The sequence below is a fragment of the Colletotrichum destructivum genome, chromosome 1 (assembly GCF_034447905.1).
Source record: "Colletotrichum destructivum chromosome 1, complete sequence".
In the NCBI taxonomy this organism is placed as follows: Eukaryota; Fungi; Ascomycota; class Sordariomycetes; order Glomerellales; family Glomerellaceae; genus Colletotrichum; species Colletotrichum destructivum.
The window spans coordinates 2407566-2424077 of record NC_085896.1 but is presented as its reverse complement, the minus strand read 5'-3'; the positions used below and the strand labels follow the sequence as shown (position 1 = coordinate 2424077).

At 55.9% G+C, this 16512-nt stretch overlaps 2 protein-coding genes across 2 annotated transcripts; both read right to left on the bottom strand.

The window, feature by feature from the left end:
• Nucleotides 1–425: 425 nt before the first annotated feature.
• Nucleotides 426–2488, bottom strand: CDEST_00734 (Putative peptidase S10, serine carboxypeptidase, propeptide, carboxypeptidase Y). Its single transcript, XM_062916893.1, has 2 exons — nt 1790–2488; nt 426–1733 (listed from the first exon to the last, which is right to left on the bottom strand). Exons 1-2 carry the CDS (start codon nt 2268–2270, stop codon nt 577–579), a joined length of 1638 nt encoding a protein of 545 aa, XP_062772944.1. The 5' UTR covers nt 2271–2488; the 3' UTR covers nt 426–576.
• Nucleotides 2489–3708: 1220 nt separating this feature from the next.
• CDEST_00733 (Putative HD/PDEase domain, 3'5'-cyclic nucleotide phosphodiesterase) lies at nt 3709–8277 on the bottom strand. Its single transcript, XM_062916892.1, has 5 exons — nt 7946–8277; nt 7050–7792; nt 6176–6994; nt 5518–6113; nt 3709–5464 (listed from the first exon to the last, which is right to left on the bottom strand). Exons 2-5 carry the CDS (start codon nt 7219–7221, stop codon nt 4424–4426), a joined length of 2628 nt encoding a protein of 875 aa, XP_062772943.1. The 5' UTR covers nt 7222–7792; nt 7946–8277; the 3' UTR covers nt 3709–4423.
• Between the last annotated feature and the right edge of the window lie 8235 nt (nt 8278–16512).

Sequence of the window (16512 nt, the reverse complement as noted above, 5' to 3'; positions counted from 1 at the left end):
ACAAGTTCAGGTCGTGTGTGATCGATTGCTTCGCAAGAGTCTGCGAAAACGGTTGCGAGGTTGGTTGTGGTTAATCGTCGACAGTAAAGTCCTGGGGTTGCCCGAAAAGTTTTGGCGGGGTAAATGCCTGGGACGGTGCAGTTACAATGAGGGGCAGCGGGCAGTGAAATACCTGTACGGCGGTGCTGGTCTGACGTTGTTTTTGCGGGTACCTAGCTGAAAAGCAGCATCGGTGACTAATACCGTCATGTCGACTCATCGTCGCTGGCTGCGCATTAATCAGAATACACACATGGTTGCCATCCGTACTTCTCTACATGTACAGCCCACTGCGAGATAAGAGCTCTCGAACAAAGACATTCATATTTCTAACAACGTAACCAGAGTCTACTTCGCCGAGCTAACACTGGTGCTACCAATAAACCAAGGCGACTGGATCCTCCCGTATTTGACAAAACACTGATATGCCCCGTCTTGTACCGCAAACCGGACCAAGCGTCAACTGCTACAAGAGTGTCTTCCTCCAGTACGCTATCCAATCTTCCTCTCGGGCATTCCTCACTACCACGGGTGCCTTTACGCAACCCACTCACCGCCAAGCCAGCGGTTAAAGAAGTCAGACGAGGCCTCCGGCTGGTCCATGGGCACCATGTGTCCGGCGCCGTAGAGCTGCATGAAGGTGAAGTTGCCGCTGGACTTGACCTTGCCGTACTCCTTGCTCTTGCCAACAGACAGGCCCTTGACTTCGGCCTTGTTGAAGCCCTTCTGGCCAGGCCACTCGAGAGCCTCGGTCCAAGCGCGATTACCGAGCCAGTTGCAAATATAGTCAGCGTCACCAGCGTAGATGAGAACGGGGATCTTCTCAAGAAGCTTGGGGACTATGCGGTGGAAGGGCTGGAACCAGTCGCCCGCGAAGAGGAAGTTGCGGTTGATGTCAAAGTTGCAGCTGTCGTAGCTGTCGACCTCGGCACCGAGGGCGTCCTTGACTTCGTCTTGGTTCAGGTACTCACTGATCCAGCCAAGAGCAGAGTAGCAGAGGTTGCTACTGTCCTCACACTTGCCACGGATGTCGTACACGTTCTGGCCAGTGCGCTGGTAGGGGCCGATGAGGGCGTTGTTGCAGTAGATGCTGGCGGGAACGCAGGACCAGACACTGCCGGACTCGTAGCAGTTCTTGATCAGGCTCTGGCAGCGAGGAAGAGCGTTGTCCATGGCCTGGCACTCGCTCTCGTCGAGGACAGAGGGATAGCCACCCTCACCGCACGCCATGGGGCGGTAGTAGCCGTACTGGGTCAAGCCATCGGTCAGACCGTTGCCGATAAGGACACTCTTCAGGTTGATGTTACGGTCCTCGTGGGAGAGAATCTCCGAGGCGAAGACAGGGATGTAGTGACCGGCGTACGACTCGCCAGCAATGTGGAAGTCCTGCTTGGAGTACTCGGGGAACTGGTGGAAGAAGAGGGAGAGCAGGGCATAAACGTCCTTGCCGGCGGCGACCGTGTTGGAGACGGAGGAGCCCGAGTAAGAGTAGCCAACGTTGACGGGCTGGTCAAGGAAGATGACGGAGGCATTGTTGTTCCACGACCACTCGTTGTTGACGATCTTGAGCTTCTTGTCGATAGACGCAGGGCCGAGCTCCATGAACAGTCCGGTCAGGGAAGAGCAGCCAGGGCCACCGTTGAGCCACAAGACGACCGGGTCGTTCTTGGGGTCGTTGCGAGACTCGAAGAACCCTGTGCGAGGTCAGATGGTGGCGATGAGAGAGCGAGCATGTCTGACGGTAACTTACAATAGAAGAGGTGCTTGTCGTTCTCCTCGTCATCGAGGTAACCGCTGTACTGCTTAACCTTGTCAACACCGAGAGCCGCAGGGTCGACCTTCTTGGCGCGCAGGTTGAAGTTCTTGAGGTCGCCGGCGATCTTGCGATGCTTCTCGCCGTTCTTCTCAACCCACATGTCCTGGACATCGGCGCCCTTAACAACGTGGTCCCACTTCTTGTCGGACTTGCGGTGGGCGGGCTTGGGCTTGGGGGGGATAGCGTTCTTCTTGAAGGACTCAACGGCGTCGGGGGCGAGCAGGGTAATCTCGTCCCAGACAGCCTTAGCCTCGGTGGTCATCTGGCCAAACTTCTCCTCAAAGGTTGAGAGCCAGTTCTGGCCGGCGACCTTGATGGAGTCGAAGGGGCTGTCGTTGCCACCAAGGACCTGCTGGTCCAAAGCGACCGCGGTAGAGGCGGCGCCGAGGACGAGGGCGGAGGCCGAGAACCTCATGATGGGCAAGCAGTTGGCTCAATGAGGTTTGACAATGCACGATATGATGATGGGATTCGGGATGGAGAGGATGCGAAATGGTGATGGAGGAGAAGATGAAAGAGGGGGAGGTGTTGTTGGGAGATTGAGGGAGTTTGGGAGGAGGGAGCTCGGAGGAAAGTGTGACGGACGGAGGTCGACAGGCAGGAAGTTCGCGGACGTAATAAATGAAACATGACGGAGGTGGGCGGGTTGGCTGGGTGCTGCCACCGCCCGCCGCCGTCGCGTATCTCCCAACCCAGGTAGCACAGCAGCAGCAGTGACAACAGAGACGACCTGGAAGCTTGGGTGGGTTGGGGGGGGCGGTGCGTTCTGTCGCAGCAAGTGCAATCGCACCGACAGGCGACAGCTCGACACACCCACCGCGGTGGGCCCTCTTCTGTGGCTCATGCACTTTGTTGCTGTGGGGAGCTCCAGCTCGGAAAGCAGAGCAACGACTGGCTCACGAACCTTCAGGGCCCACGGGTTGGCCAAATGAGGGTTGGGGAACATTGTCCACCTGATCCTCCCCGCGCCTCAGACGCTAAAACAAGAACCTGCCTGTTGCAGACTTAATAACGTCCCTCCACCACTCCTCGGCTGCAATTCTGTTAATGGCGGGCTTACGCCGCGATGTCTCTCCTGCCCTGCTTGGTCGTCTGCGTCATGCCAGGTACCGCCAGCCCGCCGTGCTCACCCACGACGACCTCAGGCACAAGAAGCCTGTGCCTGGGCCGGCCTAGGACCTTTTGCTGCGGTATCCGTCCGTACACCCTCCGCATTTCCTGGTCCCTGATAAGCGTATCACGCGTTCCGATTCGTTGTCCTCACAACCCCCGTCGCTCCCCCAAAACAGAGGGAGGATTCTCAGGAAACCTGATGACAACACACACAAACACCGGCCTGCGATAAACTGCCCAGTAACGAGCTGCTATGGACGTAACATAGCTACCCGAAGCGGTTATCGTGTCTATCTGTAAGTAACTGCCTTGAGAAATGCACCCCGTTCGTTCACCTCAGTCGATGCGCAACACACACCCCCGACATCATCTCAACGATGCAACCTCACCTGCCCAACCCCCCCATAATACAATGTGATAGGATAGGATTCATCTACATAGCATGTCGCTTATTGTGGCTCACTTGACAACGTACGTGAATCAATTGAGACATCGCCGAGGTCCAGCTTCTCCGTCTTCCATCATTAGGTGACCTAAACCCCGTCCACCCCGGCATGACCCTGGCCTAAGCCCAACTGCATGAAAAGAGGAACCCTTGTGGCCAACCTTCCTACGGACCGTCAACTTCCTTGGCGCGTATCCGGTACCTCACTGAGTACAGCATTGTCCCAACTGCCTATGATAGGCAAACACAACGTCATTACAATCTCAAGTCTGCGCAATCCACACTTATTTGATTCGAGAAAGAGAGAAAAGAGCGCAAGTGCCAAATGCCATAGCGAACTGGCCAGACTATGTATTCATCTACCGTGAGCTGCCAGCCTGTTCCAGCCGTACGCCGCCGTATCTCCTTCATGCTCTTGCCCTCGGGTCAAGCCGCTTGTCGCGCCCTTCCCCCCCCCCCAGAGAGGGAAAAAAACAGCCACCTCATGACCATGCCACAGCCGCCTCCCAATTCCAGGTCTTCTCCATCTGTCCCAATACCTGCCTGCCTGCCCCATATCATCACAGCCTGCCAACTCGCCCAGAACGCCGCCTCCCACTCAGCCTGCTAAAAATTGAACAGGCAAGCGAGGCACCCTAAGAACAAAGTCGTGGGCCCTGCCATTTAGTCCCATGACTTTTACGGTCGTGTCTCCCCCTTGGTGATCGCCGCCGCCATTGTCGGACATAGCACTCAAGTGCCCAAGCTCGCATTAACTCCGTCCTCCATACTGTACATATATAGCGAGATCCGTATACTGTGCTTCTCAAGTCGATTCGTTCGTGTGCGGCGCTTCCCCGGTCATGTTGGATTGCGATTAGATTAACAACAGGGTGGCTCGGGTATATCGAACACTGGGACATCTGTGTGAGCCACCGCAGTTGTTTGGGTCTCCTATGCCCATGGAGCGGAGCCATCGGCATGTGGCTGCTAGGTCCGATCCAACTCTCGCTCCAAAGCCTCCAGGACCATTAGCCAGCTGTATCGGTGGCCGACATGGACGGGCTTGACGCTCTGTTTCGCCGGAAGAATTGGAAAGCGTTCATGCGGAACCTGCTGGACTTCTTCTTGACCACCTTGCCGCCCTCTGGTTTGCCAAAGGGCCCTTGCGACATGTGCGAGCCATTGCCCTCATGGTCCAAGAATGCGGGTTCTGGCTTGTACTCTGTGAAGGGCTTCGGTTCTGAAATTGTGGGTACGCCCGGCAGTTGTTCCGTAGATTCTCTGCTGACAATGCTAGTGCCTTGGGTACTTGGTGACAGAGGCATTTTGCCGGTCGTCGCGCTTGTTGCCTGGGAAGCCCAGTCCCCGGTGTACGGACCTGTCGTGCTTCCGTCCGTCGTCTCGCTGCATCGTTGCTTTCCATTGTGGCCGTGATGATTATCGGGGGAGCTACTCTCTCTGTCCCGACAGCGGAAGGGATCGCTTGCTGCAAAATCTGCCACCGAATCGAACGACGTCACGATGCCATTGACCCCCTTCAGGTCCTCCCCAGACTCCGGCGCGTGCAGAGACTGGTCCGTCAGATCCGCAGGTTCCTGTTCCATGTCTTGATCACTGTGGCGTGACTTGTCCACCGGCAAAGGTGGCGGCGTCACGAGCTCCGCCAAGGGTGTCGTCACTCGCGGGGTCATGGAGTCTCTGTTGTTCTCTGGCCCCGTAGCAAAACTCCTAGTTCGCGGGGAAAATGCTCCGTCGCGAAGAAGCCTCTTGCGGGTGGGATCCTCCTTTGCCTGCTCGTCTCGGATGCGCTGCTCGAAGAGACTCTTATTGATCTCGAGCTCGTCCACCGTGTATTTCATCGCCGGAAGGATATCCGCGACGCCTTGGAAGAGAGGGATGGCGAACATGTTCATGAAACTCAGTTGCGCCTTGGACAGCGACATGGTGTCCTTTTTCGGAGCGGATAGTAGAGATGAGGCGATGTCCAGCTCGCTCTCCATAGAGGCTTGGCGAGAGAACTCGTCTGAGAGGATATGCATCCACTTCAGAGCAGTTTCGTGTTTCCTTGCCTGCAGACCCCATGGTTATTTAGTGGTGATGCGAGGGAGACCGGGCCACTTACCACATTGCTGATGTCTGCACACTTGATGAGTAATGAGCATGCTAATGCTTTTTGTTCTTCAAGCATACGCCCGTTCCACCCATCGGTCGAGTTGCTAACATCCAACTTTTCCTGGGTGTCCCCGAGCCTCTTCATGTAGTCGAAATGCAGACCCATGTCGGTAGCAAGAATGGAGCTGATCATCAGGTGCCTCATCTTGGTATCCTCAAACGCGCTTGGCCAATACCTTCGAAGGATCTGTGAGTAAGCAGCACAGTGGAAGGACTCGAGCACGGAACGGTCGTTGTACAACTGCGCCAGGGGGGCGTTGAGGGTGACTAGAAATCCGTTGTTGACACCGGGATGGCCGACATCATGTCCTATCGCCGTGATCAAGAGCGTCAAGCCCTCAAACGGATGGAGTAGGTTTGCCATTGGCGACTTCTCGATCGTGTCTGCTTCTGCCAAAGGATCGACAGGGTAAGGGGCGAGGGTACCGATGCGGACCAAGAAGTGAAAGGTGGCCTGCAAGACATCGACGACATGGCGAAAGTTGTGATAAGGGACAAAGTTGTTGTATGCAGCCCGGCAGGCAACCAAAAAACTAATCAGTTGATCTAGGGCAAGTCGTCAGCAGCTGCCCGCAAGCACTGGTGGCGGTAGGGCGCAAGATACTCACCTGCTGGTATCCGCCAACGGTCCAATTCCGGCATGGTCAACGCATGCTTGAACATGACCATGGCTGCCACAAGGAGCTCGTCGTCCGTGAAGCTGTGGGCGCAAAAGTGCCATTTGCCAACAGCGGCGGCGACGGCGGCTTGACGATCGGTGGAGACGGCGATGCTTACATTGGAGATCCGATCATCATCCGAATCGGCGCCGGACCGGCAAATACCCCTCATGAGCCCGGATACCATGGCTTCTCTAAGGTAAGAAAAGGGCTTCTCCTCGTTCACCCCAACCCATGATCGCTTTCGTCCGCGGCGTACCTCGAGCATCTCCTGCTGTTCTCGGGCAGCTTCCTTATGCGCCCTATAAGCGTGGATCTCCAGACTCGTGATGCACTTCAAGTGAAAAGGACTGATGATGACATCGACAGCGCCAAGGTCGAGACAGCGAATGATCAGGCGGCGGTCGACTACCAACTGAGACTTGGGCTTCGCATCGTCGCCGACCGGGACAGCGTCCTCCAAATCGGAAAAGCTCACAATGGGGATAGGGACGATCAGCTTCGAAAGACTGCGAAGGTGCGCCTCGGTCATGATCCTTTGCAGCAGCTTGAGGCCGTATACCTCCTCTTCAGGAGTATGTATGTCGATGTCGGCAGTGGCCGGGCGAGAATGCGGCGAAGGTGATCTAGTCTTTGAGCGAATCTTGGGCAGCCGTTCATCGTGGGGTACATCAATGAGGACAAGGGTCGGCGTTAGGTCCATCATGGCATCGTCCGAGAGCTGAAAAAGCGTAGAGATGCATGCTGAGCCCGTGGAACACAGGTAGACTGTGGCGGATCATTAGTACGTTATGCTATGGGTACGAATTCGATCCAAGCCTACCTTCTCCAAAGGTTTCCAGCAGAAGTGTGGCGTCTTTCTGAATTTCGTCATTCTCCTCTACGTCGGTTGCGCCTCCGTTGGGCAAATGGGCGTCCTTCACATCAGGGAGGATGAGCCTGTCCTGGCGAACCTGGCGGTTCACGTAGACGACGTGGCACGTAGCATTGTCCATAATGGCTTCGGGGAGCAACCAGTCTCGCGACCGGAGCGCTCTGGCCACTAGGGCGAAGAAGGTTTACGAGCGTGACGATGCGATTGAACACGCTGGGATCGGTGGGCTTTTGCAGCGGGACAAGTAGAGGACGGCCACCCGGTCCTATCTGGAAGATCGCAAGCACAGCGGCGCAATGCTTGTAGTATCGCAGTGGGTGCGCCGCGTGCGACGAACAATGCGGAGCCGTAGGTTTTTGTGGTGCAAGAATCGAGATATTTGGAACGTAGGCGTGGCTGAGTTGTCGACCAGGACTCGCATCAATGGTGTTGTCCCCCCGAACGAAGACGATGGGACAGCGGCGCAGTCGTTCTGTCGGTCATCAAATTTGGCATAGATCGAGGTCGCACGAAATTGGATTGGCCGAGGTAACGGGCGGAATTGTTCGAGAACCAAGTCAAACGTTGTCCCAGAGAGTTGAAGCAATCGGGAGGGGGGCTGATTTGTCGTTTCGCAGTTGCGGGTACCGTCGCGCGGAAAGTTCGTTGCGTATTCGAGACGAAGGTGGAGGCTTCGCTACCTATGCCAGGTGCTGTTGACGGGCGACCGAGTCGACTCGTTAGTCTTGCATGAAAGAAGGAGAGGAGAGAGTAACAATAGACGCAAAACTGGACAACAGAGAAGCGGAGCACAGGAAGGGAAGCGACAGCAAAACGACGTGATATCACGAGGGCAGGCTACGTACAACAGGGCTGGGACAAACCGGTGTGAGGTGGAAAGAAGGGAAAGAAGGCAACTGGGCATAACTTGAACGGGGAGGATTGAAGTTTGGGTACTACGAGGCCGCGGTTAGGAGGAGTACAATGGCCGGGTCGAGTACGAAATTGTTAAGCAAGGGGGGGTGTGGGTGCTAGAAACAGAGAGGGGGAGGAGAGAGAGACACACATATCCGTACACACATACGAAAAGAGAAAGAGAGAGGGAGACGGCAGACTCTGTCTGCTGCTGCTGCTGCTGCTGCTGCTGCGTTTCTGTGCGGGTGTGAGCAAGCAAGTACCACTACGACTGGGAATGTGTGGTGTGCATGCGTGTGCGTGGTGGTGGGCGGGTGGATGGGTGGGTGGGTGGGCAGGCGGGTAGGCTGCAAAAGGAAACTGGAAAGGCTAGAGGAGGTACGCTGCTCTGCGCTTCGTCGCGCTGCAAAAAAGCGACGGCGGCGACAGCGACGGCAACGGCGAAGTACCGCAGCGAGGTACCAAGGTAGGTACGGACGTCTGGACGGAGCACCTCCACTAGCACCAGACCAAGCTTCCTTGCCTTTTCAGACTCGGAGAGACCTGCCTGGGCACCTACAGGTTATTGTGCCGGGTTGGAGCGCTGGTTCGCCTCGCCTCCCGTCCATGTACTTAGGTAGGTACCAAGGTACCGTACCTATCTACCTACCGCACCACAACACGCCTCTAGTTACTTGGCCCAACAAAGCAAGGCGGGGACAGAACAAGAAACAACAGGGAAACCTCATCAAGACAGCAACGAGAAGCCAAGTAAGGTAGAGAAGCACGACTAGTTTTGCAGGGGGGACGAACCAATACTACTTACTACAGAGTGCACTCTTTTGAAAGGATTTTCGCTCGTCCGTCCCGGTGGCGACTCTGAGTTCGAGCGACCGAGTAAGTGAAGGGGGGGGGGCGACTTCGTGCGCAACAAGGTGTGATGCTGGCGCCCTTCTTGCTCATTCGCGACACCCAGACATCGAACGGGACAGAGGAGACGAGGATGTCCACAAGAAAGAGAAAGGAACGACAGGAACGGGCGAGAAATTGGCGAATGCGGATGAGATTGACAGAGCAAGAGTGAGAGGGCGAACTTGGTGGTGATGGTGGTGGTGGTGGTGGAAGTGGTTAGTTGAGCTGAGATCCAATGGTAGTGGCGGGCGTCAAGTGGTGGTAGCGTCTACAAACACCCTGATCTGATCAAGGAAAGAAAGGTACCTCAGTGCAGGAAAAGGCAAGGTCCGGTACGACATCGGTAGCCTGTTGGATTTGGGCAGAGCCGACGACAGAGAGAAGCCCTTCAGTCGTAAACTCGGAAAGCCAGAGGCAAAGACAGTCTGGAAGCCCAGGTACTGGGCTGCTCTGTGCTGTGTCGAGAACATGCTGATGCGGTCCAGTTCGGCCTCGACGAGGAATTGCAGTGCCACTACAGCACTGGATGAGGCAAGACACGGCAGGGCAAGGCACGTCGAGGCTTCAATGCAGGCCAGACAGGCAAGCTATGGAGCATATTCCGGGGGTTCCATCTTTGGCAATCGCTCCGTCTCATTCTTTCTTTCGCTCGATCTCGGGTCGCATGTATCCGTCCGCAGCAGGCCGCTGCAAGTTAAGAGTGCCGCGAGAAACAAGCATACGGCAGATCGGGTGAGCTTTTGAATCAGTGCTTGCTAGCGGATGGCGACTAGCGAGCCTCCAAATGCCACGATGTTGGTCTCTGGTCTCGAGGGTCACGACGGGTGCGGACAGTGAGCATGCAACTAACTGGACAACAAGCGACGGATTCGACCGAGTTTGGCATGCACCTGCTCTGATGGGATTGCCAGACTGGCGCGCCATTGCTAGCAGCTGTCTGTGCGAGTACCTTTATGTGTGCAAGTCAGATACCGGTACCTGGACGGTACAGCACCCCGGGGAAGAGGGATGTTCAGTGGCCTGCCAGGAGCGACAGACTCACAATGTCGGGCCCAGGTCGGAATCGGAATGCCACAATCGAATTTGGTCAAGCCTGAGTGCCTCGGCGCGCATGGGACGATTGCAGAGGGGGGATCGAGGCCGCAAAAGACGCGTTGTCCCACCTGTGGCTGCCGGGTTGACTGCTGTCCCAGCATGTCTTTGTTCTGCGCAATTCTCCGTACGTTTCGTAGAATCCGGGAAATACTCCGCTCTTCCGAGATTCCATGATCAGATCAGTGTGTGGCTGATAAAGGTAGGATACAATTGACTGGCCAAAAAATTGCTAGTTCTTGCGACGCTGCTACTGCTACTACTACTACTACTTACACAATGTACGTACGGACACACAGTCGCTTATCTTCTTATTCCGGCAAGGGGGCAGGGAGGGGTGTACGGCGTATAATGGGGTTTTTGGGTGGGAAAGGGGAGGGCCCTGCACCCTGCTGTCTAGTCGCCTTCTGGAACATCGATCGAAAGTATGGAAGCCTTCGAAAGGACCACTTTGGAGACTTGGAAGAGGGAGGTCGGCGACAACCAAGGATTGGCACTGGAACTGCTGGGAACAGGGTTCGCAGGGTACAAGCACGTCAAGGCCGGACAGGGACAGGGGCAGAAGCCGGGGTCCAATGACGGTGACTGTGACTGCTGCAGGAGGAGGGAAGGGGCCAGGTGTGCAAATGTGAACGTGGGAACCTAGAGAATCTGTGTGTGTACACTAGAAACGACGCGAAGGCGACATCTCGCCGCGAGGGAAAGAAGCACCAGCGAGGCTACGCCGTGGCGCACCGGCACCCACATTCCCGTACGCCGCCATCTGTACGCTACTTGGCTAGGTAAGGTAGGTACCGCTGAACAGCTAGGTAACTTACCTTGATAGGTCAGTGGGTACTCACTCAGCGTGACCAGCCACTTCACTTCCCATGTGTCATCCAGCAACCAATCTATCTCGTCACGTGTTCGAGTAGCGCTCACTCGGCTAGGGTAGGTAACGAAACACTCAATTGCTGGTTGGTGGGAACGCGCTGGAGTGCAACATTTCATCCAGGCGGTGTCCCTGGCGAACAATAGGGTTCTCGTAATTTAAATCGTGTTTTCTTTTTGAGGACAGCCGACAGCGACAGGGCCTGGATCGTTCGAACCCCTCGCCCGTGGTCCTCAGAAACCAAACGATTTGGGAGTGAGTGCATCGTCTGACTAACGGAATCTTTCGGAGGAACAATCAACAAACACGAACGCAGTATGTTTGCCTGCGGGAGAGACATGTCTATGTACGTATCTGTGCTATGTACAGAGTATGCCTCGACCCATCAAATCGGCAAAGTGTATTGCACGGGTCCTCTGCCTCGTCGTCCATATCTGATCCTTTTACCTCATCAGTTCTCCATGCCATCTCCGTTGCTACCCACCGGAAACAACCATCTCTCTGACACAATCGCATTCCAGTCACTTCACCCAGCCAGGCCAGGCCTACCAGCAACCAAAAACCGGCGACAATTGTCCTCGAGCTTGCCGTCTTCATCTCATCTTGCCGCCAGCAGTCGCGCTGTATGTACGATGTACTGTATGCGTTCGCTCTGCCGCACTTGCGTTTCATTCCCTCCCGCCCATCATCAGCTCGAGGCTGCAAACATTGATTGCCACTGACGGTCATCATCCCACCCGCTGTTACCGCAGTCCCTCTAACCTCCGGAACTTCCCTCCTGGCGCTCAAGAAAGTCGGGGAAAGGCCTCTCGTGAAAGCTCGATTGGCATTGCCGATGCTGGCCTCCCACGACCCATGGGGCTGAGGCTGGGACCGGCCTGCCACGCAACGAATCCACTCCGCACCCACCTTTTTTCATCACGGCATCATGGCAAACATGGCTCTGTCGTTGTCCTGATCGCAAATTGCTGTCCACTTTTTTTTTCGCAATGTCGCCGATGATCCTTGATCCATTTCTTCCTCGCGTCTTCCAGAAGTAATGGGGGAGGCGGAGAAGGGGCAATGACAGAGGGCACGTTACGGATACCATCCTCGTCGTTTTTTTGCGATCCCTTGGTGCAAACGTCCCCTGGTTTGCTCACTCCACACGAATTGATCTAGGCCTGGTCGTGCCCTGTTCTCTGCCCTGCCAGGTCCGACTGTAACGAGACGCGGAACACCGCGCACCACTATGAGGTTTTCGATTTCTTTTAGCACGCACCACCTCAAGATCAGGCGCCTGTTGGTGTCTAAATTGACTTTGGGACGTACAGTACTCGACGCTTGGAACCACCCACCAGATATGCCTGCACAGCACACCCGCTGATGACCCAGCGGCAAGGAATACCCGCCCCATACTGCACTCACTGCACATACTTACGCTGCCAGCCGGCCGCACGGATGTCCCCTCGACGGTTTCCTCTCTTCAAGGGTGTTGGGCGACGAAAGAAATTGTCGCCCACCGTAAAAACCAGATCACGCGTCAGCTGGCAGGGTACTGGGACTCTCGAACCTTTCCACCATCGAGTACAGTATATTGCCAATAACACTCCTCCCATTGCGATGCCGACAATAAATCGGTATTTGCCGCTCCCTTCGGCGGAGCTCATCAAGGCTCGAAAATCTAATTCGTGGTACGGGGCTGTTAGGGGACATATTGCTTCATCTGGACAAGGCCCTACAAGTACACGCCAGACTCTCTCTACGTCACACTTGCTCTTGGTCCCGCCACACAAGACGCGATCGACCTAGGCATTCCTTGTAGTTGGCATTTGCCCGATCCTTCTGGCGAAAGTTTAGAGTGGGAAAAGCTTCGTCTGTTTGCGACAAGAATAACAATACCAAAGACCTTCTCGGACGAAAACGATATTCCAAGACGCAGTACGGACACTTACTTCTTCAGCCCTCGACGAACAGGGCAACATTCTGATCGACGGTTCTGATGCGCTCGGCGAGTCCCACTCCCTGCTTGTCTCGTCGGCCTTCGTGCACACCCCCACGATACCCTTTGGCGAGCAACAGACGGAGGACAAGACCGAGTCTGCTCTGGATTCCACGCAGCAGGCCTCTTATTTGCGACGATGACCCATGCCATGGCCTAATTTTTGCAGCTGCCCTTCAACAGGTAACGCGAGGGCAGTCTGCGGCGGGGTGTGGTTGATCCGGCCAACAACCATCTTAACCCCCAACTCGTGTGCGCTCCCAATAAGGTTGGGATTCACTGTTTCGCCGTTTTGGGCGAGACGAATCTCCGTTATGATGTTCAGTCGCAAGTGAGGGAAGGATAGCACCCCCGTAGGCCCTCGTCCAGCCTTTGGCTACCGCTGGCGCTTTTTCACGTATTCGTGCCTCCGAGGGTTCATCTCAGCTCTCGCCCGCACGCCAATGACATGACCTATGGCACACCGCGTACGGCGATAAACGACGCCCAACCTTTTCCCAGCTCCTCCTCGACATGGTTGGCGGAGAAGAAGCAGAGTGCGGGTTTGAACTTGTTCCAGCTCCTGCAAGGGCAACAAATCGGCTGCACTACGCTACACCACGCTGCATACACGAACCCACAGGGCGCCCGTCTTCACACCAATCTCTGGCTAGGGATGCTGTAGTATTCTTTCTTTTTGGCTCCAATACACCAGGTATCCGCATCCTTGCCTGTACGTGCGTATCTGGGTCACGCCGTCACAGAGTCATGAGGCGCCGAATTTCATCACTGGCCTGACTTGACAGTTCACACCCCACAACACGTCCCCCCCGTTTTCCCGCTTGCTCAGATTATCCGTAATTACGGATACAATGGCCGCAGCTCATGCTCCGCGACTTGATCGGCCTCATCACCACGCCCGCAATTGTGCGCCCGCGCCGTCCGAAGAAACCCTTTCTGCCGGCCGAAATGCCGCCGGTCGCATTCCGCATCTCCCACCCCGTCCATGACCTACGCCGGGCGAGAGAGCGGGTGCCACATGTCCTATCGGAGTGTTGGGCCAAGAAGTCTGTTCCATCTACAACATGCATTTCGACCAGAGACCGGCATCCTGCAACGCGGCTGGGTTTGGGCGACTCGTCGCCGCCAGCTTACTCGTTCGATACCATCCATCGACCGCCATGCTTGCCCGCTACCCAGTCTGACGGGACTCTCCGCTCGACCTCGATTTGCAGCATTAGACCGCTCGACGTTTCTCACTGGACGTTGCTTCGGCGCAGGGCGCCAACCTGAGACACATGTGCCGTGTTCCACACACCGGTCGCATACTACTACATATTGTTGGTGCATGAAGAGAGATATATCGCCGTTGCCCATGCTAATACCTCACATGTGCATTTCTTGCCCATGGTCCCCTCCGAAGCCCATGAATCCAGGCTCCACGGGCCCTCCTCAGTATTCGCAGTCCGCTACGTGCCCCTCTTCCAAGCAACTTCTCAGATTGACAGGTTTTCCGCTTGAGTATTAGGCATTCAACTCGCCCGGCCTGTGGAGATACGGCTCCAGGTACATTTGGGCGTGACGACGCGGGTGTGATGAACGCCCCAGCCAAAAGTGCCTTGCCTGCTTGTCGAGCAGACACACGGTGGGGGGTGGGGTCGAGGGCGCGCAGAGGGCAAGGGGGAATGATCCCTAGATCTTCGAGTTGAGGTCCATGATGGTTCGCCGCCCACAGTTCGTTTCAGCCCTGTCGACCCGTCCGGAGAAAACCTCTGTCCCTCCTGGGCCCCGAAGCTTACATCCCCCTCCTTCAACTTCTCTGGTGTTGTCGGCACCCGGTAAGCCTCGCGCTCATCGATGGATTGCCGCCGGGTCGACAGGGAATGCCGGAAAGCCCATCCCTCCTTGCCTTGCCTTTCCTTTTCTGACCTCGACTCCCTCCATGAGACGTCGAGAAGTGATCTAGTCGTCGCACCACGCCTTGTCACACTCGAGAACGGGTGCAGGAGCGAATATATGCTCGCACTCTGGTGCAGCATGCAAGCTGGCAAGCGTCCGTGCCCGGTCCAAGCGGGCTTTTCTTCTCTCAGTACTCAACCGGAAACGCTCCCTCTAGATCACTTCGACTATGGATGACACATGCGATCAAACGCCCCATGCCATTTTCCGTTGTTGTCGACTGCGTATGTCTTGGTCTGTCCGTTGTCACAATGAACGTCCTTTTCAGACACCCTCTTTTGGAGGCGAGGGAAGAGAGAGAGAGTGACCCAAACCCTTGCTTTTTGCCTCTCATTCTCCTGAGCTGTATAGCTCAACCCTCGTCCGAACGACCTCTAGCGCGTGTGGGGGGTGATCAGGGAACGCGTCTCGAACCCCACGGCGTCCGTCTGGCGGCCGGGAAACGCCCATAAGAAGATCCGTAGGGGCGGAAAACCCGAGTCCTGGGCCTCCTCCCTCTGTCCCGTGACTTTCCAGCTCTCTACCGGGGATTGGTTGGTCGTTTGCCTCGCAATTCATATGGCGGGCAAGTGACGTTGCCATTGGGCAGATAAATATATGTTAGTAACCAATTGGACGACTTCCCTCTCTAGCCCAAAGTGCTCTCAGAAGACCGCAACCGAGTGTTTACAGCAAAAACAAAAGACATACAACACCAGGTATTCGCTGGTCGTCACCGACCCAACTACTAATCCGGCCCTCACTGGCTTATCTATGGGAGAGCGGACGGGATCCCGAGTTTTCCAGTGGGTATGGTCGTATGTGATGTGTTACGATGGTTTAACGACCTGTATTGGACGGGAAACAAAGCGGGATCTCGGGATCCGGGATCAGGTTGGCATCAGTTAGTTTGTGGACCGTGGGCCGTGGACTCATGCGGGTGCCGTTCGTCGACGTTTGTTTGGCGAGGTGGGCTTGGTCAAGACGCTGTGAATCTCGGGACGGGCGATCAGGACTCGTGGTCTGGAAGCACTCGGGAGACGTGGTTTGCGTTTTACAGGGGGTGTGAACACTTTGCTGGACGATCAGACATGGACAGGTTTCTGGCAACATGAGTTGGAAAAGGGTAAGTACAGTGCGAACGGGGGAGCGGAGCGGGAAGACGGCTTTGGAGCCCGGCATACGGAGTAGTCCTCGCCGATGAGGTCCGGGTGGAGTATCGGCTCGAGATCAGCAACGGAGCAAGCCGCTACCCGCATCCCAACTGTCTCTCTGACCGCTGTCGTCCTTTCTCAAGGGTCCCGGCCCGAAGATCCTGTGTGATGGGCAGGCAAGGGATGGGTCTGTATGGGTATTCTTCACCCTTCCCTCACCTCTTCGTGAACTCTTGAGGAGGAACGACAACAGCAGCCGGCACGAGATTTGCGACTGTGCCGGCCGTCAACAGCCATCGGTACCTGGCGTGCTTGCACACATAATCTTGTATATCGGAGAGTAGCGAGGAGGCTGCAATCACTCGATGATGATGCGCTGCATGCTTCCGCGGCTCAAGACGTAGGACACTCCAAGGCAAACACCATCTCTGGGTCCTCCTCGTTTCCTGATCTATGAAGCAACGGCCGTTTTGCTTCCTCGTCCCGGTCTATCCAGAACCAATCCAGTAGAAGCGTGGCCAGAGACTATGAAGGCCATCGACTCTGTCCATAGTGGCGTTTTCCACACAGCATTCACGAGATCGCGGTTCCCCTTGCTAGTCTCTAAGCGTG

What these genes read in the sequence shown, in the direction of transcription:
- CDEST_00734 (XM_062916893.1), bottom strand. Translation starts at nt 2,270, where the DNA reads ATGAGGTTCTCGGCCTCCGCCCTCGTCCTCGGCGCCGCCTCTACCGCG. An exon ending in CGACAAGCACCTCTTCTATT is followed by an intron (nt 1,734 to 1,789) that starts GTAAGTTACCGT and finishes GACCTCGCACAG; the next exon opens with GGTTCTTCGAGTCTCGCAAC.
- CDEST_00733 (XM_062916892.1), bottom strand. Translation starts at nt 7,221, where the DNA reads ATGGACAATGCTACGTGCCACGTCGTCTACGTGAACCGCCAGGTTCGC. An exon ending in GCTGGAAACCTTTGGAGAAG is followed by an intron (nt 6,995 to 7,049) that starts GTAGGCTTGGAT and finishes GATCCGCCACAG; the next exon opens with TCTACCTGTGTTCCACGGGC. An exon ending in GTGCAGACATCAGCAATGTG is followed by an intron (nt 5,465 to 5,517) that starts GTAAGTGGCCCG and finishes TGGGGTCTGCAG; the next exon opens with GCAAGGAAACACGAAACTGC.